At 46.1% G+C, this 24725-nt stretch overlaps 1 gene segment (V, D, J or C); it reads left to right on the top strand.

Annotated features, from left to right (window-relative positions):
* The first annotated feature begins 134 nt into the window (after nt 1-134).
* On the top strand, nt 135-16967 carry LOC115508065. The segment is given in 3 exon segments: nt 135-254; nt 352-794; nt 16803-16967. Coding segments are annotated over 3 exon segments (654 nt in total).
* Nucleotides 16968-24725: the final 7758 nt, after the last annotated feature.

Raw genomic sequence — 24725 nt, 5'->3', positions numbered from 1 at the left:
AAGTGCGTCCCTAACCCTGTCATTCACTTTTACACAATCAAATCTAAGTCTGGAGCTTGATATATATGTCAGAGGACATGCAAATGGGGCTCTCTCTGTGCTGATAAAACCAGCCCAGCCCCAACCCTGCAGCTGGGAGACGAGCCCCAGCCCCAGGAGTCCCAGGTGTTCCCATTCTGTGATCAGCACAGAACACACACACCTCACCATGGAGTTTGTGCTGGGCTGGGTGTTCCTGGTTGCTCTTTTAAAAGGTAATTCATGGTGAACGAGGGACACTGAGTTGTGAATGGATTGAGTGAAACAGTGGATGTGTGACAGTTTCCTGACCATGATGTCTTGTGTCTGCAGGTGTCCAGTGTGACGTGCAGCTGGTGGAGTCTGGGGGAGACCTGGCGAAGCCTGGGGGGTCCCTGAGACTCACCTGTGTGGCCTCTGGATTCACCTTCAGTAGCTATGCAATGAGTTGGGTCCGCCAGGCTCCAGGGAAGGGGCTGCAGTGGGTCGCAGCAATTAGTGGTAGTGGAGGTAGCACAGGCTATGCAGACTCCGTGAAGGGCCGATTCACCATCTCCAGAGACAACGCCAAGAACATGCTGTATCTGCAGATGAACAGCCTCAAGACCGAGGACACGGCCACATATTACTGTGCGAAAGACACAGTGAGGGGACATCACTGGGAGCCCAGACACAAACCTCCCTGCAGGAGGGGATCAGCACCACCAGGGGGCGCACACTATGCACAATTCTCCTTTGTGTTCCCAGGAGCAGGTGCAGATGGAGGTTACAGACAGGTTTCCTGTCAGGGTCTGGGGCTTCCTGTCCACACAGCAGTTTCCCCAGGGAGCCTCCCTGGTTATATGATTCTGTGTGTACCTATTAACTCTCTGAATTAGCAACTGGGTTCTCATAGGGAAACTAGACTAATGTGCACAAAGACACAGTTGTTTGCACTTGCTTACTCTGGTCCCTCAACATGAGTGAATTACAGATTTCCTGAGGCACAACAGCTGCACCTTTACAGGATTCCCAGATGCGCTCCCTGTGCAACCAGGACCACAGGATCCCACAGCTCCTCCTTATCCTCATCCAGCCCTTGTCCCAGTCAACCAACGTGACACTTTCTTCATAGCCCTTTGCTACTCAGGACTTTAAATGAGCTACAGTTTTATTCAATTACTCTAAAAGAGAGACAAACAATCTCCATGTATTAGTCAAGATTCCCCTGAGGAACACAACCCAAAGGTCATTGGTTTCCATAACTAAATATGTTGAGAAGTCCCATGATCCACTGTCACAAGCTGAATACCCAGGAAAACCAGTGATGTAATTCTTGTCTGATTCTGACTAGTGTCTAGTCTCAGAACCTGGAGAGCTGATGATGTAACTCTCAGAAAAAGGGCCGGAGGAGACCAATATTTCAGTTCAAACAAGCACATGGGAAGTAAAAATGAGGGAATTCGTCTTCCATCTGCATCAGATTCTATTCACAACCTTAATGGAATGGGTGGTGCCCAGGCAGAAAGAAACCATGGATGGAAATGCCAATCTCTTCTGGAACACATCACAGACATCCACAGAAACAGTGGTGAATCTGGGCACCCATGACGCAGTCAAGATAACCTATAAAGTTAATAATGACAAGTCAACCTCCTGTAAACGTGGAGCTCAAAGACTGAAGATTTAAAAGACGATCCCATCATTGGGGTGGAGTCTGGTGGGCACAGCAGTGCTCCTGTGGAGGAGGGCAGAGGCCCATAAGGGGAACTGTGGTCTGAGTATCCCCTGGGTCGCATGGGGAGAGACAATTCCCTTCGTGGAGTGCATTTGGGAGATGAAGCATTGCCTCTAATAGGACAGGAGAGCTGACAGGCACCGTTAAAATTCCCTGATCGTTAGCACAGGAGCTTCTTCGGAGAGCAGCTAGCTGGACGCTGCCTTCTGGTTGTTCTTCATCATGTACTCCAAGCCCCTAGTGTTCATGCAACTGCCCATCTGGGGTAAACCAGCTCCAGGCACAGCACATCAAGACCCTCTCCCAGAGGATCAGTGGGGTCCCTGTCATATTGAGTTCACACAACTTGGAGTTTCCAAACCCAGCTAGAGCTCCTGAGATAAAACATAAGAGCCCTGTGCCACCAGATGGGCCGATGGCTTGGACGCAGACAGGGTGAAAGCAATTCTGACAGAAGCCTGGGACCCACAAGTGTTCTCTCTGTGTGAGGGCATCCTGAACAGGGGAGGCTGGGAACTCCAACTCAAGGGACTAGAGAGGGAGCTGACGCCAATATTTCCTCCCACCAATCAGCATGGACAGATTTCACTCAGCAGCACAGCATCCCCAGTGGAAGCTGAGCCACTAACACCAAGCTCCACCTACTCCAGCCCCCATCAAGTGCTTGCTTACTAGGAAAGAGTGCCTGGCAAGCAGACCACCACTGCACCCCTTCCTCCAAAGACCACCGTAAACCCCCACACGCACCAAGTCAGCTGATCATACAGTGAGGCATATCCTCAACTCTAGGAGAGATAGGAATTAGCCTCTTTTAACAAGCAGACCAAACTCACCTAGTGAAAACTCACAACACTGGGGACAAGGTCCAACACTCCCCACTGGAGACAAGGAGAAAATCTGCAGAGGACGCTCCTGAGGGACAGAGCAGCCAAAACACGACAGCACAGTGCCATGGAACATAAAACAAATGCTTCATGAAGTGTCAGGCCCTGGACAGTATGTGAACACTTCTCTAGAAAGTATGTAAACACTTTCTAGAAGCAGAAAACATAACAATATTTTCTAAAACATTTAAGAAGGCAGAGACATAGACAACAACATGATGGAGGAATTCATCCTAAAAGAAAAAATGATAAAAGGTCATTGTGAGGGATACAATTAAACACATAAACTAGGGGCACCTGGGTGGCACAGTCGGGTGAGCGTCCGACTTCAGCCAGGTCACGATCTCGCGGTCCGTGAGTTCGAGCCCCGCGTCAGGCTCTGGGCTGATGGCTCAGAGCCTGGAGCCTGTTTCCGATTCTGTGTCTCCCTCTCTTTCTGCCCCTCCCCCGTTCATGCTCTGTCTCTCGCTGTCCCAAAAATAAATAAACGTTGAAAAAAATAAAAAAATTAAAATAAAAACACATAAACTAAAATGCCTCAAACAGAATTGCTAAAAACTCTCATAATGAAACAGGATTTTCAAAAAGTACGATAAGGATACTAGCTGTGCTTGAGGAAAATATATGAGACATGAGGGATACCCTTACTGCAAACAGAAAAGACCTAAAAACTAGTCAGCATGAAATTTTAAATGTTGTAACCGAGATGTGAAACTGATTGGATATAATGACCTCAAGGCTGAAAGAAGCAGATGAATGAGGAAGGGACATAGAAGATAAAATTATGGGGGAAATGAAGTTGGAAAGAAGAGGAAACTTAAAATATTGCATCACAAACGTACACTTAGGAAAATCGGCAACTCCATAAACTGTAATAACATTCTTTTGAAACGAGTCCCAAAAGAATAAGAGGGAGAAAAGGGGGGATACATTTTAGCTGAGTGAATTATAGTGAAAATTTCCACAAGCTGGGGAAGGAAACAGACATCCACATCTAGGAGGCAAAGACAACTCCCATTAAAATAAAAACTAAAATAAAAAGCAGGCCAACACTGAGACATATCATAGGAAAATGGCAAAATATCCACATAAAGAAAAACCATAAAAGCATCAACACAAAAGAAGTTGCTAACTAACAAGGGAAGATTAAAAAAAAAAACTATGGCAGATGTCTCTACAGAAACCTTCATGCAAGGAGGGAGTGGCATCGTATCCTCAGCATGCGCAACTGAAAATTATGCAGCTAAGAATACTTTCTCCAGTAAGGCAGTCATTCAGATACAAGGAGTGATAGAATTTCCCAGACAAACAAAAACCAAAGGAGTTCATGGCCTCTAAATCAGCCCTGCGAGAAATTAAAGGGGACCCTTTGACTGGGAAAGGAAGACTAAAAGTAACAAAGACTAGAAATAAACAGAGAAAATCTCCAGAAACAATGACTTTGGAGGTAATACTATGGCACTAAGTTTATATCTATCAATAATTACTGTGAATGTAAATGGGCAAAATATCCAATCAAAAGACATAGGTGTTTCAACCTAAAACACCTGTAGTTTGAAAGTGAGGGGAGGGTGAACAATTTATCATGCTAACAGACGTCAAAAGAAAGTTGTAGTACCACACTCATATCACACTAACTACTTTTCAAACCAAAATTTGTTACAAGAGATCAGGAAGGAAGTATATCATCATAAAGGGGTCTATCCAACAAGAAGATCTGAAGCTTTAAATATTTATACCTCAAAAACGTAAGCACTGAAATATATAACTCAATTAATAAGAAACATAAACAAACTCATTGACAACAGACAATAGAAATAATAGAGAACATTAATGTTCCACTTACAACAATGGAAAGACAATCTAAGCTGAAAAGCAATAAGAAAACAATGGCTTTGAAAGACACATGGACTGAATGGAATTAACAGATATATTCACAACATTCCATCCTAAAGCACCAGAATACACATTCTTTTTGAGTGCGCATGGAACATTCTCCAGAACAGATCACACACTATGTCACAAATCAGCCCTCTACAAGTGCAAAAAGACTGAGATCATTCCATGCGTATTTTCAAACCACAACACTATGAAACTTGAAGTCGACCACAAGAAAAATTTGGGCAACACCACCAATACATTAGGTTAAAGAACATTGTAGTAAAAGCGGAATGAGATTTTCAGGAAATTACAGAAGCAATAAAAAATACATGGAAGCGGGGCGCCTGGGTGGCGCAGTCGGTTAAGCGTCCGACTTCAGCCAGGTCACGATCTCGCGGTCCGTGAGTTCGAGCCCCGCGTCAGGCTCTGGGCTGATGGCTCAGAGCCTGGAGCCTGTTTCTGATTCTGTGTCTCCCTCTCTCTCTGCCCCTCCCCCATCCATGCTCTGTCTCTCTCTGTCCCCAAAATAAATAAACGTTGAAAAAAAATTAAAAAAAAATACATGGAAGCAAATGAAAATGAAAACATGCCAGTTCCAAACCATCTAGATGCAGCAAAGTTGATGGAAGACTGAAATATATAGCAGTACAGGCCAAACTCAAGAAAGAAGAAAGGTCTCAAACACACAACCACTTTACAACTAAAGGAGCTAGAAAAAGAACAACAAATGAACCCTAAAGCCAGCAGGAACAGATAAACAAAGAAGACTGGAGAAGAAATAAATGATATAGAAACAAAAAAAAACAGTAGAACAGATGAATGAAACTATAAGTTGGTTTCTGTAAGAATAAATAAAAATGAAAACCCATGGGCAGACTTGGCAAAAACAAAAGAGAAAGGACGAAAGTAAATATAATCAGAATTTGAGAGGAGACATCGCGACTGACACCACAGAAATACAACTATGAGAAAATAGTTTGGAGATTTATATGCCAACAAATTGGGCAATCTGGAAGAAATGGATAAATTCCCAGAATAATGTAGACTACCTAAACTGAAAAAGGAAGAAATAGAAAACGTGAACAGACTAATAATGAGTAAAGAAATTGAATCATTAATAAAAAATCTACTGACACACAAAAATCCAGGGCCAGATAGGTTCACAGGTGAATTCTACCAGATATTTAAGAAGAGTGTAAAATATTCTATTTAAGTAGAATAGAATATTCCTGTCTTCACAAACTGTTCCAAATAATAGAAATGGAAAGAAAACTTCCAAATTCATTCTATAAGATCAGTATGACCATGGTTCCAAACCATATTAAACCCCACTAAAAATGAGACTTTCAGGCCACTAGCCCTAATGAGCAAGAATGCAACAACTGTCAAGATAATACTTGCAGGGGCGCCTGGGAGGCTCAGTCGGTTAAGCGTCCGACTTAGGCTCAGGTCGTAATCTCGCGGTCTGTGTGTTCGAGTCCCGCGTCTGGCTCTGTGCTGAGAGCTCAGAGACTGGAGCCTGTTTCAGATTCTGTGTCTCCCTCTCTCTGACACTCCCCCATTCATGCTCTGTCTCTCTCTGTCTCAAAAATAAATAAACGTTAAAAAAAAAGAAAGAGAATACTTGCAAACTGAATCCAGCAATACATTAAAAGGATCCTTTAACGTGACCAGGTGGGATTTATTCCTTGGCTGTAAGCGTGGTTCAATAGTCACAAATAAATCAATGTAATACATACCATCAATCAGAGAAAGGATACGAATGATATGACCCTCTCAATAGATGCAAAAAAAAAATTGACATAGTACAGCATCCTTTCTTGATAAAACCCTCAACAAGGGGTAGAGGAAACACACCTCAACATCATAAAGTCCATACATGAAAACCTCACAGCTAATATCCTCAGTGGGGAAAAAAAAAAAACCTTTTGCTCTACTGTCAGGAACACAAGAGGGACGTCCACTCCCATCATTCTACTTAACACAGCAGTGGAAGTCTTATCCTCAAAAACAGACAACAAAAATAAATAAATAAATAAATAAATAAATAAATAAATAAATAAAGGCATTCAAGTTAGAAAAGAATTATTCAAACATTCCCTCTTCACAGATAACATGACACTCTATATAAAAAAATCAAGACTCCACCAAAATATTGCAAGAACTGATTCACAAATTCAGCTAAGTCACAAGATACAGTATCAACATACTGAAATCTGCTGCATTTCTACACAGCAATAATGAAGAAACAGAAAGAAAAATAAAAAAACTATCCATCCCGTTTACAACTGCACCAAATATAATAGGATACCTAAAGAGTTAAATTATCTATACTCTGAAGACTCTAAAAATGGTGAAAGAAACTGAGGATGACACAAAGAAATGGAAACACCTTCAATGTTCATGGATTTAAGGAGCAAGGAGTGTTGAAATGTCTATGCTACACAAAGAAACGGGAGACATCATGATTATGGATTTCATGCTATATTACAAAATGTGCCTATCAAGACAGTAAGCTACAAGCACAAAAGAGACACATAGATCAAGAGAACAGAAGAGTAAACCCAGATATGGACTCACAAATGTATGGCCACCTCATCTTGGATGAAGTAGGAAAGACTATGGAATGGGAAAAAAGACACCCTTGTCAACAAAGGGTGTTGGGAAAACTGGACCAGAACATGCAGAAGAATGAAACTGAACCACTTTCTTACTCCATACACAAAAATAAATCCAAATGGGTGAAAGACCTAAATGTGAGACAGGAGACATTCAAATCCTAGAGGAGAACACAGGCAGCAACCTCCTGGACATCGGACATAGCAACTTCTTACTAGACGTGTCTCGAGAGGCAAGGGAAACAACAGCAAACTTGAACTACTGGGACCTCATCAAAATAAAAACCTTCTGCACAGCTAAAGAAACAATCAACTAATCTAAAAGGCATTCTACAGAAATTAAAAAGGTATTTGCAAACCACGTATCTGATAAAGGCTTACTATCCAAACTCTATATAAAAAAAAACAAACTTCTCAAACTCAACACCCAAAATACAAAGAATCCAGTGGAGAAATGGGCAGAAGACATAAGGAGATACTTTTCCAAACAAAGCATTCAGATGGCTAACCGACACACGAACATATGCTCAACATCACTCATCATCAGGGAATTACAAATCAAAACTACAATGAGAGATGCCCGCACACCTGTCAGAATGGCTACAATTAACAACTCAGGAAACAACAGATATTGATGAGGATGAGGAGAGAAGGGAACCCTTTTATACTCTTGGTGGGAATGCAAAGTGCCTGGACCATTCCAGAAAACAGTTTAAAAATTAAAAATTAAACAACCTTACACTCCAGCAATTGCTCTACTAGGAATTCATCCAAAGCATACAAAACTGCTGATTTGAGGAAGCACATGCACCCCAATGTTTACAGCAGCATTAACTATGACTGCCAAACTGAGGAAAGAGACCAAAAGTCCACCATGTGATTAATCTGCTATATGTATAGAATGGTATATTACTCAGTCATGAAAAAGAATGAAATCTTGCCATTTGCTAGATGTTGATGCAGCTAGAGGGTATCATGCTAAGCAAAGTAAGTCAGTCAAAGATAACAAACACCATATGATTTCCTCATATGGGGAATTTAAGAAACACAACAGATGATCTAGGGGAAGGGGAAAAAGAGCAAGAAATCATAAAAAAACCTCTAAGGTTAGAGACCAAACTGAGGGTTGCTGGAGGGCAGGTGTGTGGGGGATGGGATAATGAGTGTCTGGGATTAAGGACACGTGTTGTGATGAGTACTGGGTGTTCATGTAAGTGATGAACCAATAAATTCTACTACTGAAATTAATATTACACAATATGTTAACTAACAAATATTTAAACACAAATCTAAAAAATTTAAAAAGTACAAAAAAGGAAGGAAGAATTGTCACAAATTGTCATGAACATGGAATCTAAGGTAGTGAGCCTAAAGTCTTGCATTTACTCATTATATCCCTAACTGATGGTGGACATAAATTAACATACTCATGAATTTTCACAGCAGTGCCAGGTGGGCTAGAATTGAAACCACAGCTGCCCTTCCCAACTCCACTGTGCCCACACATCATGGGCAGCTTGTCCAGACACCTGCACAAGAACCCAGGTTGGGCCTCAGCAGGGACCCACATCTGCAGACCTGGAAAGTGTGGACAGTTGACACTTCCTGAGAAGCTCTGGGTTTCCTTCCCCGAATTCCTGTCTCAGCTCCCTTGTCTTCCTTTCCTGTCTCTTGAAGAGAACCATGTCCCCTCTTAGTGGTTCATGAAAGTGAGGGGATATATGTTCTATAAACATTCAATATGACAGATAACATACAAGGGAACAAAAAAAAAAACCCATATGATGCAGCCTGTCTCACGGCTCCTATTCTCAATGTGGTAGAGTACAAATAAGCCTAAGTATTCATTTGATCAAAAACTGCACAGCACGTTGGAAAAGTATTAAGAAATGAGAAGCCTGGAAGAATTCCACAAATGCAGATATGAGCTCCCCTTGGAAGGAAGAAGAAAAATTACAGTCCCAAACACGCAAGAGTAAAATAATTTTAGGAAATGATACAAGAGCTTCAATGCGTTCTATTCATGAAGTGTCTAAAATTGGCAATGCAAAAACTGGATTTTGAGGGTTTCGCAAAGAATTGCGAAGGAAAAATTGTGTCAAGAACTCAGTTGTGTGCACAGAGCTCAACGGCTCCTGAGACATATAGAAAGCCCACCACCTGAAAAGGTAAACGTGTTTGTTGACCCCAGGAGCATATCTATCAAATCTGATGAGCAGTCTGGCCAAAGAGACACAGAATGGCAACTCTTGTGAAATTTGAACTTCAATTTCATATATTTCCACATAATTTCCATATATTAGGAAAAACTATGCCACGAAAATGATTTGCTAGAGTCTGTAAATTTAAAACCAAAAGACAAAACTCTAAGTCACCAGAGACCAAATAGGGAACACGTCAACATTGAGAGAAACCAGAAAAAAACAAGACTTTTAGTTACATTGTAAGTCAAGAAATCAGTGGGGTCCTGGGTGGATGAGTTGGTTAAGTGTCTCACTTCAGCTCAGGTCTCGATGTCACGATTTGAGGGTTTGAGCCCTGTTATCAGGCCCTATGCTGACAGCTCAGAACCTGGAGCCTGCTTCAGATTATGTGTCTCCCTCTCTCTCTCTGCTTTTCCCCCGCTCATGTTCTGTCTCTCTCTATCAAGAATAAACAGTTTAAAAAAATATTAGTCACCAGCAATCATTCATCAAGAAAATGAAAACTATAGCTAAGAACACAAGACCCATAAAAAGAAATGGTATCAATAGACTTTGTGAAAATCAAATACGCTTATCTGCCCACATGAATACCAATAGTAAGATAAGTTACAGAGTAAGAGACAACATTCACAAATTGCATAACCACCAAGGGACCTGCATCTTGAATATGCTAAGAGCCCTCAACAGTCAATAGGAAGAAAGGAAACAAACCTCCATAAAACAAGCACAGCCTTGTGTGGTAGACATCCTATCCTTGAGGTTATAGACACATTAGGTACGGACTGGAGAAGACTCTTCACACCATCGACTGTCAGGGAAATTCAAATCAAGCACGCAATAGATGCCCTATACACACATCCCAATGGCTCCGGAATGAAAACAACACTGACAGCAACATCCAGGTGAGCATCCAGCATACGTGGGGCCTCAAACAATGCAGGAAGGATTGACACACAAACACCAGCTCTGGAAAACCGTTGGCTGTTGCTTATGAAATTATACATGGATGACATAAAAAGGAACCTGGAAATACCACTCCCGAGTATTTGTCCCTGAAGAATGAAATCCCATGCTCAGAAAATAAATGGTGTGTAAATATCTATAGCATCTCTCTTAGTGTTAGAAGCTCAGAATAAGGCAAAAGTCTTTCTAAATATAAAGGAATAAACCAACTATGAAACTTCCATCAATGGGATGCTTTGCCACAGAAATGTGACACTACTGATGCACACCTGAAACCAGGTGAACCTCAGAGACATGATGTGGAGGGAAGGGCAGTACTCCCATAATTACAGAGGTGGTGTGACCTGGGACATTCACACAGCCAGACCATGGTGACGGTGGTTTGGTTGGGCATTCCTTATCTCTTTCTTTCCCAAACCACATGATGAGATACTCTGCTTCGTTGGAGAGCACTCCTATGTTCAACCACCCTCTGATGTATGGAGTCTCCACAGACTGAACCCTGCAACCTCGGACTCCTCTGAATGGAGAGTTGTTGAGGCCATAGTCTGATATGTGTTCTGACAGGAGCCGTTCCCTCCACTGTCCCTGTCTCTGGCTCTCTCCTGCAGGTGAGGGGGAGTAGGTTAGGAATCCTCCACTGAAACTATTGTTCTCCTGCACCTGACTCTCCCACAACATGAGGCCCAGACCTTCCTCACACTCAGCTGGAAATGAAGTCAGTTCTATAGGAACAGATTTGCTCCTTGATTTAGAGGATTGCTCCATCTCCCCCTTACCCTGGACAATACTCTGGGCAAAAGTCTGCAGCTGCAGGAGGTGTCGGGGACAAACAGGATTCCAAACAGTTTGGAAACTGAGGGCTCTGTTTAGGGGTGGCTGGCAGCTTCACTGCCTTGTGGCTTGCTTGTCCTGGTGGCATGAGACTCCTGCCATACAAGTCAGGTCTGGGGTGATCAGGTTCCCAGCATCCCTAGTGGACTGTGCCCAGGGCAGAGCTTCCTTCCTGGGAGTGGGGCTGCCAACAATGAGTGAGTCGCACCTCTCAGTGGCACCTGCTGGGGCTTGGCCTCAACAGCAAACAGCTTGGGGTCACTGACATCCTGTCCCTCTGGGAAAGAGTCCTCTGAACAGGAGCTGGTCACCGGGAATCCTGTGTATTGGCTACAACAGTCTGGAGGGGAGGTTGCAGCCAGGCTCAGTGGCACATGCCTATAGTCCCAGTTACTTGCACTGGAGTTTCTACTTGCTGATCTGGGGTGGGAAAGGAAAAGAACATACCTTGTTCAAATATTCTAGGTATTCTTTCTGGTAGTATATTTTCTGTAATAAATGCTTCTTCATGGGCTGTATGCCAACATGGCCATTTGCAGGCACTGTAAATACATTATTTGAGTTTTTCTTCAAATTCCAGTTAGTTAACATGCAATGTAATACTAGTTTCAGGTGTAAAATATAGTGATTCAACATTGCAATACAGCACCCAGTGTTCATTATGAGAGCTCCCCTTAATCCCCATCAACTACCTCCCCATCCCTCTACCCACCCTCCCCAGGGTAACCATCAGTTTTTCCCCTATAGTTAAGTATCTGTTTCGTGGTGCTTACGTGCTTCCATGGGTTAGGCCCATGACTCTTGATCTGGGCTCTTGTCTTGATCTCATCGTTCCTGAGATCGAGCCCCACTTTGGTTTCTGCACTGACAGCACGACGTTTCCTTGGGATTCTCTTCCCATCTGCCTCTGCCCCACTCCCATTCTCTTTCTAAATAAATAAGTGAACATTGAAAAATCGCCTATTTCTTGGTTTGCCTCTTCTCTCTTATTCGTCCCTTTGCCCATTTGTTGTTTTAAATTCTACATATGGATGAAATCATATATTTGTCTTTCTCTGACTTATTTCAGTAAATATAATACTCTCTAGGCCCATCCCTGTCCTTACAAATGGCTAATGTCATTTCTTTTATGGCTGAGAAATATTCCAGTGTGCGTGGACGGGGTTACGTAGATATACCACGTATTCTATACCCATTCATCAATCAATGCATACTTGGGTTCGGTTGTTTCCATACCTGGGCTGTTTGTGACATAGCTTCTATAAAGATAAGGGTACAATTCCCTTCAATTAGTATTTTTGTATTGTTTGGGTGAATACCTAGTAGTGCATTTGTTCTATCGTAACATAGTTATATTTTTAGCTTTCTAAGGAACCTCCAAGTTGTTTTCCATAGTGGCTGTGCCAGTGTGCATTCCCACCAGCACCTCAAAAAGGATCCTCTTTCTCGGCATCCTCACCAACACCTGTTGTTTCTTGTGCTGTTGAGTTCAGCCTTTCTGACCAGTGTGAGTTGATATTTCATTGTAGTTTGGATTTATATTTCCCTGATGAGGAGTGATGTTGACCATCTTTTCATGTGTTTATTGACAATCTGTAGGTAGCATTTGGAAAAATGCTTATTCATGTCTCCTGGCCATTTTTAATAGGATTATTCAGTTCTGGAGTTGAATTTTATACCATATATAGAAAACCTGAAAGACTCCACCAAAAAAAAAAAAAAACCCACTAGAACTGGTACAATAAATCTGTAAATTTGCAGCATACAAAATCAACATATAGAAATTTGTTACATTTCTATACACCAATAATGAAGCAGGAGAAAGAGAAATCAAGGAAACAATCCCATTTAAAATTACACCAAAACCATAATATACTAGAAATAAACCTAAGTAAAGAGGTAAAAGATCTGTACTCTGAAAGGTCTGGGGCATTTATGGAAGAAATTGAAGAAAACACAAAGAAATGGAAAAATATTCCATGCACATGGATAAAAGAAAAATCATTGGTAAATACCAATACTATCCAAAGCAATCTAGACATTCAATGCAAATAATTCAATTTCCTGTCAAATACTACCAGCATTTTTCACAGAGCTAGAACAAATAACTCTAAAATTATCATGGAACCACCAAAGACCCCAAATAACCAAAGATCTTGAAAAAGAAAAAAACCTGGAGGCATCACAATTCTGGATATCAAGCTATATTACAATGCTGTAGTCGTCAAGACAGGATGATACTGACAAAAAATAGACACATAGATTAATGGAAAAGATAAGAAAACCCTGAAATGGACACATCACTATATGATCAACTAATCTTTGACAGAGCAGGAAAGACTATCAAATGGAAAAAGTCCCTTCAACAACTGGTGTTGGGAAAACTGGACAGCATCATGAAATTGTCATGAACCTGGATCACTTTCTTACATTACACACAAAAATAAATACAAAATGAATGAAAGACCTAAATGTGAGACAGGAAACCATCAAAATCCTAGAGGAGAACACAGGCACCAACCTCTTTGACCTTGGCCAGAACAAGTTCTTACTAGACGTGTCCCCAGAGGCAAGGGAAACAATAGCAAAAAGAAACTATTGGGATCTCATCAAGATAAAAAGCTTCTGCACAGCAAAAAACAAATCAACAAAACTAAAAGGCAACTGACAAAATGGGGGGAGATATTTGCAAATGACATCTCAGATAAAGGGTTAGTATCCAAACTCTATGAAGAACTTACCAAACGCAACACTCAAAAAGCAAATAATCCAGTGAAGAAATGGGCAGAAGACATGAATACATATTTTTCCAAAGAAGACATCCAGATGGCAAAAAGACACGAATAAAGATGCTCAACAACACTCTTCATCAGTGAAATATAAATCAAAACCACAATGAGATACCAACTCACACCTGTCACAATGACTAAAATTAACAATACAGAAAACACAAAAGTCACCAAGAATGCAGAGAAAGCAAACCCTTTCACATTGTTGATGGTAATGCAAACTGGTGCAGCCACTCTGGAAAACAGTGTGGAGATTCCTCTAAAAATTAAAAACGGAACTATCCTGTGATCAAGCAATTGCATTTATCTAAGGATACCAAAGGTATCCAAAGGATACCAAAATGCTGATTCGAAGGGGCACATGCATCCCAATCTTTATGGCGGCCTTATCAACAAAAAACAAATTGTGGAACAGCCCAAATATTCATCAACACATGAATGCATAAAGAAGAGGTGGTAAATATATACAATGGACTATTACTTAGCCATCAAAAAGAACGACATCTTGCCAATTACAATAATGTGGATGGAACTACAGTGTATTATGCTAAGTGGAACAACTCAGTCAGAAAAAGTCAAAATCCTATGATTTCACACATTAGTGGAATAGAAGAAACACAACATACGGAAAGGAAAAATAAAACAAATCAAAACAGAGAGGGAGGAAACCAGAAGACACTCTTAAATACAGAGAACAAACTGAGGGGAAGTGGGGGAGGTGGGCTAAATGGCACGTGGCCATTAAGGAGGGCACTGGTTGAAATGAGAACTGGGTGTTATATGTATGCGATGGTTCCCTAAATTCTACACCAGAATCAGTACTACACTGTATGTTAACAGACTTGAGTTTACATTAATATAATACAAGAAAATTATATATAGAGAGAGACTACCTCAAAATAGCAAGCTTCTGCACAGTGAAGGAAACAATCAACAAAACAAAAACGCAACCTATGGAATGGAAGAAGATATCTGTAAATGACATATCCTCAGGGTTAGTTTCCAAAACGTATAAGTTTTTTTTAATTGTTTCCAAATTATCAGTAGAGAGTGTGTCCATGCAGTTCAGCACACTGTTGTGTGAGAAGCACAACTCGTGTCTTCCACTTTTGTATTGTGGTAAGATCTCACTGAACATGAGACCCACACTCTTCACAAAATTTTAACCATACATTACAGTATTGTTAACTACAGGGGTAATGATGCGGGGACCCCTCTAGAACTTAATCATCTTGCATAACACAAAATCATAGCCCTTGAGATCTACTCCTCATTGACCCTCCCTGCCAGGCCCTGGAAACTGCCATTTCACTCTCCATTTCATTGTTATCAAAACCCAAATTCAGGGGCGCCTGGGTGGCGCAGTCGGTTAAGCGTCCGACTTCAGCCAGGTCACGATCTCGCGGTCCGGGAGTTCGAGCCCCGCGTCGGGCTCTGGGCTGATGGCTCAGAGCCTGGAGCCTGTTTCCGATTCTGTGTCTCCCTCTCTCTCTGCCCCTCCCCCATCCATACTCTGTCCCTCTCTGTCCCCAAAATAAATAAACGTTGAAAAAAAAAATTTAAAAAAAAAAAACAACCCAAATTCAGCTGCCTGTTGCTGGAAAAGTCAATGTTCAAAGTTTCAGTTTTGGTGGGAAAGGAATTTGAGCTATATTCAGAAGGTCAGCCACTGGGGAAAAGGCAAACTCTTGTCCAAATGCCAACTCTGAGGTTTCTCCCTGACCCAGGGCGTTTTAAAGCAGTAGAGGGTACTTAATCAAGCAAGGGAGTGCCATGGTCAATACCATCTTTTGATCATGGGCAGACTCCATGGTACAAGCTGCCAAAGTAACCTCAACTTCCCTGCATCTCCAGCTGAAGAGGGAAACAAACTACATGGGAGGAGACTGCCAGAGGCCAGGAAACAACCACCATAAGGGATTAGAGGAGAAAACCCCTGGGGCTCACACATGGTAGCAGTACTTTCTGTTCTCCCCAGCTGGCATAAGTAAATACTAAAATACAACCTTGTAGTTCACCAATCATCACTCAGAATACTGAGAAACGTTTTCCTCAGTGAACTCAGAGGAACCTTCAAAGCAAAAACCAAAAGGATCAAATGGCTTGCAAACTAATAGCCAAGGAGAATAAGACACATAAAACTACAAAGCGATTTTTTGCATCACCCATAAAGGTAAAATTGACAATGTTTACCTCCACATCACAAGGAAGCAAAAGCAGTGGTCTCTGTAATGAGGAAAAGGAGTCATCCAAAGAAAGTGACCCAGCAGTACCACAGGACATGGAATTGGCAGAGAAGTTCAGGGTGATATAACTGCATAGCCCATATGCAAGTAGCGGGAGGAAAGACTGAAGGTGTTGACTAGAGCCATGCCTCTGGGTCCAAATCCCTACCCATGTCCATGTGACCACTCTTGACCATGGCCCACCTGCCCCTCCCACATCCACCCCAGATTAACTGATGTGCAGTGTCACCCAATGCCACACCCTGGGACTGTTGCTGAACCCCACAGGTGACCCCCAGGTGCAGGGTGCTGGCCACCTGGCAAAGCCCTCTGTTCTGTCTGATGGTCTAGACCTGCCTTGGCTGAGGATCCTCCATTTATCCATTCTCACTGGCAGATGTCCCTGAACAGGGGCATGAGGCTGGCAGACGGCCAGGTCACCCTGAGGGCGCCCCTCTTGCTGTTTGCACTCTGGGCAGTGCTGGCTCCTGTGCAGGGTTCTCAAGGGCATCCCTCATGGTGCTACATCTCCTCTGAGGTGGTAATTCCCAAGAAGGAGCCGAACCACAGCAAGGGCATTCAGATGTCTGGCTGTCTGTCGTATAGCCTGCGTTTTGGGGGCAAGAGACGTGTTATGCACATGCGGCAAAATAAACTCTTTTGGTCCAGACTCTGCTGATGATGACTCAGGATGCTCAGGGAGTCTTGCAGGTGGACTACCCCTTCATGCCTCCAGACTGTTACTACCTCGGCTACCTGGAGGAGATTCCTCTTTCCATGGTCACAATTGACACAGGCTATGGCAGCCTTGAAGATATCATGAAGTTGGATTAACCTGCCTATGAAATGAGACCCCTCGGTGATTTCCAATGGTTTGAACACTTTGTTTCTCAGAGAGTCGCAGACATCTGTGCAATGGAACCACTTACAACCTAGGATATAAGGAGGACAGGGTACCCCCTGTTCCTCAAGGAAATGCCAGTGCAGCACCAAGGATCTCTAGTAAGTTCTGTTCATACCATCATGGAATTTTCAAAGGACTTGCTCTCAGTTTCAAAACAATGTATAGTGTGTTAACCACGTGGAAAAAAGTGCCCAATTCCTAATAAGGCTAGTTAGCTTAATTGAGTCAATATTTCATGGTATTGATGTAAGTTATTGGTTTCATGGTCATTTATAGTGAGAGACATCAAGCTCACACGGGCAATTATGTGTTGCATCAGAGTCCTTTTTTCTCTTCAGTAGTATGAGTCAAAGTATTTTCGATTTCTTAAAACACATTCACCCTTAATGTGATTTGAGATGGGCCCCATGAGGTTCATGGCAGTCCAGTTGTATATTCTATATGCCATCCACCGATGGGTTATATGCCATCATTCTGAGTTATTTAGGCAGACATTATTTACTCTTGTCTGTCATAGCAACACATCAGATGGCAAGAAATTGTGGCTTGTGCATTGACACTGATGAATGTGCTTGCCAAAAAAGGTCCAGCTGCCTTAGGACCCAATTAACTGGTATAATGGAAGCTTTCAGTAACTGGTCCTTCATTCATATGCAGCACATAATGAATTGTGGAACAGGCAAGTGCAGGTTCAACACTGAAATGGTGCATTTAAATAAAAGCCTGACCCACTATCATTATGGAAACTACATAGTGGATCCAGGAAAGCAGTGTGACTGCGGCTCATTCAACCAGTGCTACAGCAATCTAGGCTGTATGCGTGATTGTATCTGAACCCCTGGGGGCAAATGTAATACAGGCGGACGCTATACAGACTGCACCAACTCCGCTGCTTGGACACTCTGCAGAACAATCGAAGATATACTTGATTTTCCAGAGTCCTGCCATGGGGTGTCCTTGTCGGGCCCTGATGACTTCCATATGCAAGATGGAACCGCGTGCACTGAAGAGGGCTCCTGCTATCATGGGAACTGCACTGACCGCACTATTCACTGCCAAGAAATCTTTGCAAAAATTCTGGAAAGATGAAGATGTCTGCTAGACCATAAATCAAAAAAGCAGCCGACGTGGACACTGCAGAAGACCCCGGGGAATTCAACGCTGAACCTGTTCCCATACAGACGTGCCGTGTGGAAGGCTGCAGTGTAGTAACGTCACCCATCTCCCTCAGCTGCAAGAGCATGTTGGATTCCATCTGTCTGTGATCCAGGGTTCTGATGTTTGGGGCTGGATTCACATCGTAGCACAGGAACAACCGAGATTGGTCATGTGAGAACTGGTACTTCCTGTGCTTCTGGAAAGTTCTGTCAGGATACCTACTCCAATGGCAGTGGGGCTCAGCTGAATTATGACTGTATCCCAGAGAAATGCAGTCACAGATGGATGTGCAACCATAACAGGAACTGCCACTGCCACATAGGCTGGGATCCTCCATGGTGCACGGACAGGCACTGGTGGGAGCACAGACTGTGGACCCCTCCAAGAAGAATTCAGTCAGTCAGGCAAAGTCATGAATCCATGGTATATCTCAGAGTGGTTTTGGTCACATTTATACCCTAATACCTGCATTCATCCTTGTTGTTTCTGGAAATGTCAGAACTATAAACACAGAGAAAGTTAAGGAAGAGATTTTTGGAGAAGACAATCCATAATTTAGCCTCCAGACCCCTGAACAACTATACACAATGTATCTGGTGCATCTGTAAAAATACAGTATTGAGGCAGCACAGCTGACATCCACGTTTCCAAGGGTCTGCGGGAGACACAGGGGTCCTCAGGCACATCACATCTCTGACACCAGGTCTCTCATGGGTCACCGACCAGCACTCTGAAATAAGACTTGAAAACTGCATGCTCTTGGCCTTTATGTAGTTTTTAAGCTTGTAAGAGCCCAAACTGAGCCTTAGTTTCTGGGAAGAGGACCTGAGTCACAGCTGTGTCATGAGAGGAAGTGTCTGGTTCCAGAATTAAGAGAAGTTGACACAAGCTCCTTTATTGGCAACTTCATGAGTTTTCTCCAAAACTACGTTGTTGTGGACTGAAAAGTTTCTCATTCTCCAGGTAATCTGTCTTCCCCCAGTCCCAGGTGGGCTCAGGATAAAGGAGAGCTACCACCCACCCATACTGCCTGTCCACACGGGGGTGTCTGTGGGCTGTGAGGGAAGGGGACTGGCATTAGGTTCCACCTAGCTCAAGCTGTGCCTCTCTGGAGAGCAAGTTTCCAAATGTGGGAGACTGAGACCATGAGGCTGAAAGGAGCACCCCATAAATCAATCAGAAAGGTAGGCACAAGTGCCTATGGATGACTCTGGCATCCAGAGGGAGCCCGATGAATGTGAATCCCTGCTCTCTTACTCTTGCCTACGTTTCAGTGAGTTTACCTTAGATAAGAATCTGCCTAGGGTTCCCACTTTGGTTTTCCAAGCACCTTCTAGAATAACACAGAGGTGAGCCTGTGAAAGTTCGCGAATTCAGCCCCATCCACTCCCAAGAAATCCTGTACTTGCTACCCTGTTTTCTATGTCCTGATCATTGCGAATGTGGGATGGAGGCCTGCCCTTCCCTGGGTCCTTGTGCCCTCTTGTTCTGGGCTGCGTAAGTCATAAATCCTGTGCTTCCATTTCCTTTGTTATGGGTGTACTGAAACCCCACCTTCAGTCACAAGGGGCCTGCACATCTCATGTACCCCAAGCAAGAGCTCAGATGGCTCGGGAGCTGCCTGTCACCAACTGACTTCATGTTGCCACTTCCTTCAGCAGGTCACAGTCTACAGGTTCTTAATTCAGTCCAGAAGCTGAGGTCCCACAATACATTTATCCCCAAGGATGGGATTGGGAGCCTAGCTGATGCCCCCCTACAATGCCTTAGACCTAAGAATGGCTCACTCATTCCTCACCCTCACGTCTCAGCTGCTGTGGGAAGGAGCTGGTGCTTGCTGGTGGTCTGTAGCTTTGATTTGGGCTTATGCCAGCTGTTTCCAGAAACCCTCACCCTAAATTATCAGTGCCATAAAAGGTCAGACTCCCTGCAGAGACCAACAAGCAGGCACCAGTCTGGGGGTGCAGGGGTGTGTATTTCCTATTTATCTCCAAAGGAGGTGGGCACCGAGGACAGTGTTCCTAGATTAGTGTCGAAGAAGACGCCAGCTGCTTGGTCCACTGTGTTGTGGCCAGCACCGTGGTGTTGTCCTTGATTAGCCAGCCCTAGCTAGTGATGGAGGCAAATCTACAAGGAGCATCATGGCACCCAGGGTGGACGACTTGGCCAAGGCAAGCTCCCCCTAGTGGCTGCAATCCTCGCTGCTGCCGCCAATGGCTCCCCACCTGTCAGGAGTTGAGTGGGACACCTCAGTGTGGGAGGCCACAGAACACAAGTCTGGGAAGAGCTAACTTCTACCCCAGATTTTCCCTGTCACGATCCACTACACCTACATGTCCAAGGACCAGCGTGAGAGACAGAAATGTTGACAGGCACTATACCATCATGGAAATGCAAGGCTTCGTAGAATCATTTGTCCAAAGGGAGGGAGACAAGGACATTGATTGGCTTTTGTGGGTCTTCGTCATTGGCTCCGAGCTGTTGCTTACAGCACTTGACATGCTGCAGCTGACTGGATTGGTCCAAGACCGCCAAATTCATCATTCACTGAAAAATTCAAAGTATCCACAGCCTGTTTACAGAGACACCCTAGAGGAGCCTCCAGGCTTTTCATTGTATCAAAAGACCATGATAAGCACGCCAAGGCACAGGGCAGGGGACACAGACAAAAAAAAGGGGGAGGCTCTGAGGAAGACGCTCCCCAAGCCCCCAGAGCCCACAGAGGTAGGAAGAAAGAAGCTCTGATTCCTGGGACTTGGATTTTTATGGCATGGCAGCACAGGCCCACTGGGAGAGGTCAAGCCCAGGTGACGCCATCCAACTCTAAGATAGACTGGGAACAATTCAAAGAGTGTGGGGTTTTCGTTTTTTGTTTTTGCTTTGTGTCATGCGCCCAAGATCCTTGACCATTTCCAACCTGGAGTAGAGACCCTTGACGACACAATCTAAGGAGCTCTTCATGAAGGACCACTCTGACCTTAAGGCTGTGCCATTACATTCACAGTGGGGGAACAGGACGACATAGGTTCCTTTCCACGTGACAAGAACCTGATCTCAGGACCCACTGTGGAGACTTCCGGCGGAGGAGGGCCCGCGTCCACGCCGACCAGAGCTGGTTTCATCAGGACCCGCTGTGGAGGATTCAAGAGGACTAGGGCCCACGTCCAAATCCAGAAGAACCTGGTCTCCACAGGACCCCCTGCAGAGGATTCGGGAGGACTAGGGCCCAGGTCCACACTGACAAGAACCCGGTCTTCTCAGGACCCACTGTAGAGAATTCAGGGGGACATAGCCCCGCGTCCACACTGACAAGAACCCGGTCTCCACAGGACCCGCTGAGGAGGATTCGGGAAGACGAGGGCCCGCGTCCCAACCGACAAGAACCCAGTCTTCAGGACCCGCTGTGGAGACTTCGGGGAGACGAGGGCCCGTGTCCACACCAACAAGAACCCGGATTCGTCAGGACCCACGGTGGAGACTTCGGGTGGACGAGTGCCCACGTCCACACGGACAAGAACCTGGTCTCCTCAGGACCCACTGTAGAGGATTCAGGAGGACGTGGCCCCGCGTCCACACTGACAAGAACCCGGTGTCCTCACGACCCGCTGTGGAGGATTCGGGAAGACGAGGGCCCGTGTCCCAACCGACAAGAACCCAGTCTTCAGGACCCGCTGTGGAGACTTCGGGGAGACGAGGGCCCATGTCCACACCAACAAGAACCCGGATTCGTCAGGACCCGCTGTGGAGACTTCGGGTGGACGAGTGCCCACGTCCACACGGACAAGAACCTGGTCTCCTCAGGACCCAAAGTAGAGGATTCAGGGGGACGTGGCCCCGCGTCCACACTGACAAGAACCCGGTGTCCTCACGACCCGCTGTGGAGACTTCGGGTGGACGAGTGCCCACGTCCACACTGACAAGAACCCGGTCTCCTCAGGACCCACTGTGGAGGATTCAGGGGGACGTGGCCCCGCGTCCACACTGACAAGAACTCGGTCTCCTCAGGACCCACTGTAGAGGATTCAGGGGGATGTGGCCTCGCGTCCACACTGACAAGAACCCGGACTCCACAGGACCGCAGAGGAGGATTCGGGAAGACGAGGGCCCGTGTCCCAACCGACAAGAACCCAGTCTTCAGGACCCGCTGTGGAGACTTCGGGGAGACGAGGGCCCGTGTCCACACCAACAAGAACCCGGATTCGTCAGGACCCGCTGTGGAGACTTCGGGTGGACGAGTACCCACGTCCACACGGACAAGAACCTGGTCTCCTCAGGACCCACTGTAGAGGATTCAGGAGGACGTGGCCCCGCGTCCACACTGACAAGAACCCGGTGTCCTCACGACCCGCTGTGGAGGATTCGGGAAGACGAGGGCCCGTGTCCCAACCGACAAGAACCCAGTCTTCAGGACCCGCTGTGGAGACTTCGGGGAGACGAGGGCCCATGTCCACACCAACAAGAACCCGGATTCGTCAGGACCCGCTGTGGAGACTTCGGGTGGACGAGTGCCCACGTCCACACGGACAAGAACCTGGTCTCCTCAGGACCCAAAGTAGAGGATTCAGGGGGACGTGGCCCCGCGTCCACACTGACAAGAACCCGGTGTCCTCACGACCCGCTGTGGAGACTTCGGGTGGACGAGTGCCCACGTCCACACTGACAAGAACCCGGTCTCCTCAGGACCCACTGTGGAGGATTCAGGGGGACGTGGCCCCGCGTCCACACTGACAAGAACTCGGTCTCCTCAGGACCCACTGTAGAGGATTCAGGGGGACGTGGCCCCGCGTCCACACGGACAAGAACCCGGTCTCCTCAGGTCCCAACAAGGGAGGAGCAGGTGAGGAGAAAGCCAGGCCCCGGGAAGAGCAGCTTCCGGAACCCGGAGGCTGAGGGGGGCGCTGTTCCCCAGACCCTGGGGGGAAAGGACCCTGCGCGGCGTCGTGCGCGGCGACACTGTGTCCCCCGCGGGGCTTACCTCACCAGCGCCGGGCGGCGGGGCCGCGCGGCCGTGTTCCTGCTCCGCGCCCACTCGGTTCCCGCCGCTTCCTCATGCGGTTCGCGGTCCGGGAGCGGGGTCCCCTGGCGGAGCTTGCACTCCCGCCGCTCTGGCCTCGCGGGTCCCTTCAGCCTCCGCGCGGGGCGGGGTGTCCCTCCCGAGTCTGCGACGGCGCCGTGGGGAGTTCGGTGCGACACCCCGGAGCTGCAGGTCGCTCCGGGCCGGACATACGTGCTCACGGGGTCGGTTCCTCCGCGGCCAGGAGCACAGAGCAGCTCTCCGCCCCCGGGCGTCTTCCTCCGTTTCTGTCCCCAGTGCCCTGTCCTGGGACAGCAGGCCTGCCACCTCCTTGCTTACATTTCCTCTGGGGCACGTCGTTCCTTCTGCTGCAGTTGGAAATGGCACCGTCTCTTCCTTTCTCTTTCCGACGGGTCGTCAGGAGCGTGCAGACGTGCACGTGGTGTGTGTGGGCTGATCTCCTATCCTGCGAGTGTCCTCGTTTATCCCTCCGTGGCCCTTGGAAATCACGCCGCCAGTTACGTTACCAGCAAAAGTGGGTTTATTCAGGAGTAGCGGAGAATTGCCATCCGGGCCCAGCAAGCTGTGGCAAAACCGCGGCCGGGTGGGGAGCACACGGAGAGGAACGCTGTTTCGCGGAGAAGAGGAAGTTGGGAGGCTGGTTTTGAAGCGAGGTCCGCAGGAGGAAAGCAGGGCTGCAGGGCGAGCAGGCGCCTCCCGGGCCCGGCTGCAGGCGCGGTGGGTTTCCTGTAGGGGCCGCAGGGCACAGCTTCCCCTGGTGGGGCCTGAGCCTGGGGCTTCTCTCTGCGGAGGGTTCTAATCCTGGGTCTGTAGCGGTGGGTTGTTCCCGAGCCTGACCCTGGGTGCTGGGCTCCGCCTTCCAGCCTCCCCTCCCCGCCTCCCGAGTCCACTTCCGTGAGATGTCCCTTCATTGCTTTTCGCAGTTCTAACAGCTCATTAGTGGCGTCTTGTGGACAACCGGAATTCCAAATCCCACTGCTTCCGCTGCACCCAAGACACGTGGGCACCAATTGAACCCTCCCACGTGCCTCTGGCTCACGTGCTGCCTCCTGCAGGGCCCGTGGCCTCTCTGCCTGGGTGAGCTGGGTCTGGGCGTGGGCCTACGCCACAGCGTTTGACCCCTCTCTTGCTTCTGTCATGCGGGTCTGACACTGTTGATTGGAGGAGACCTTTCTCTGTGACGTCAGACGTGCAGTGAACGTGTCACAGCAGCGCAAATACGCTTTACCTGGACGCTCGTTTCTTTACCACGTTTGCCACTTCACATGGGATACTTTGGTGCGTTTTAACCCAAACGGGGACGCCCTCCCGAGAAACCACCACAGAACCCCAAATGAGGAAATCCCTGCGTTTCCACATTAGAACCCAGACCACAGGCCCACTTCAAGTGTCCCCACCTGCCCCACTGTGAAATGTCTTTTCCCATTCTGATCCGGTTTCTTTTGGGGGAGTGCTCCTGAGACTTTCCCCTATCTGTGTAACCTGGGGGGATTTA

This window comes from Lynx canadensis, chromosome B3, assembly GCF_007474595.2.
Source record: "Lynx canadensis isolate LIC74 chromosome B3, mLynCan4.pri.v2, whole genome shotgun sequence".
In the NCBI taxonomy this organism is placed as follows: Eukaryota; Metazoa; Chordata; class Mammalia; order Carnivora; family Felidae; genus Lynx; species Lynx canadensis.
This window is presented reverse-complemented; position numbering and strand designations above follow the sequence as displayed.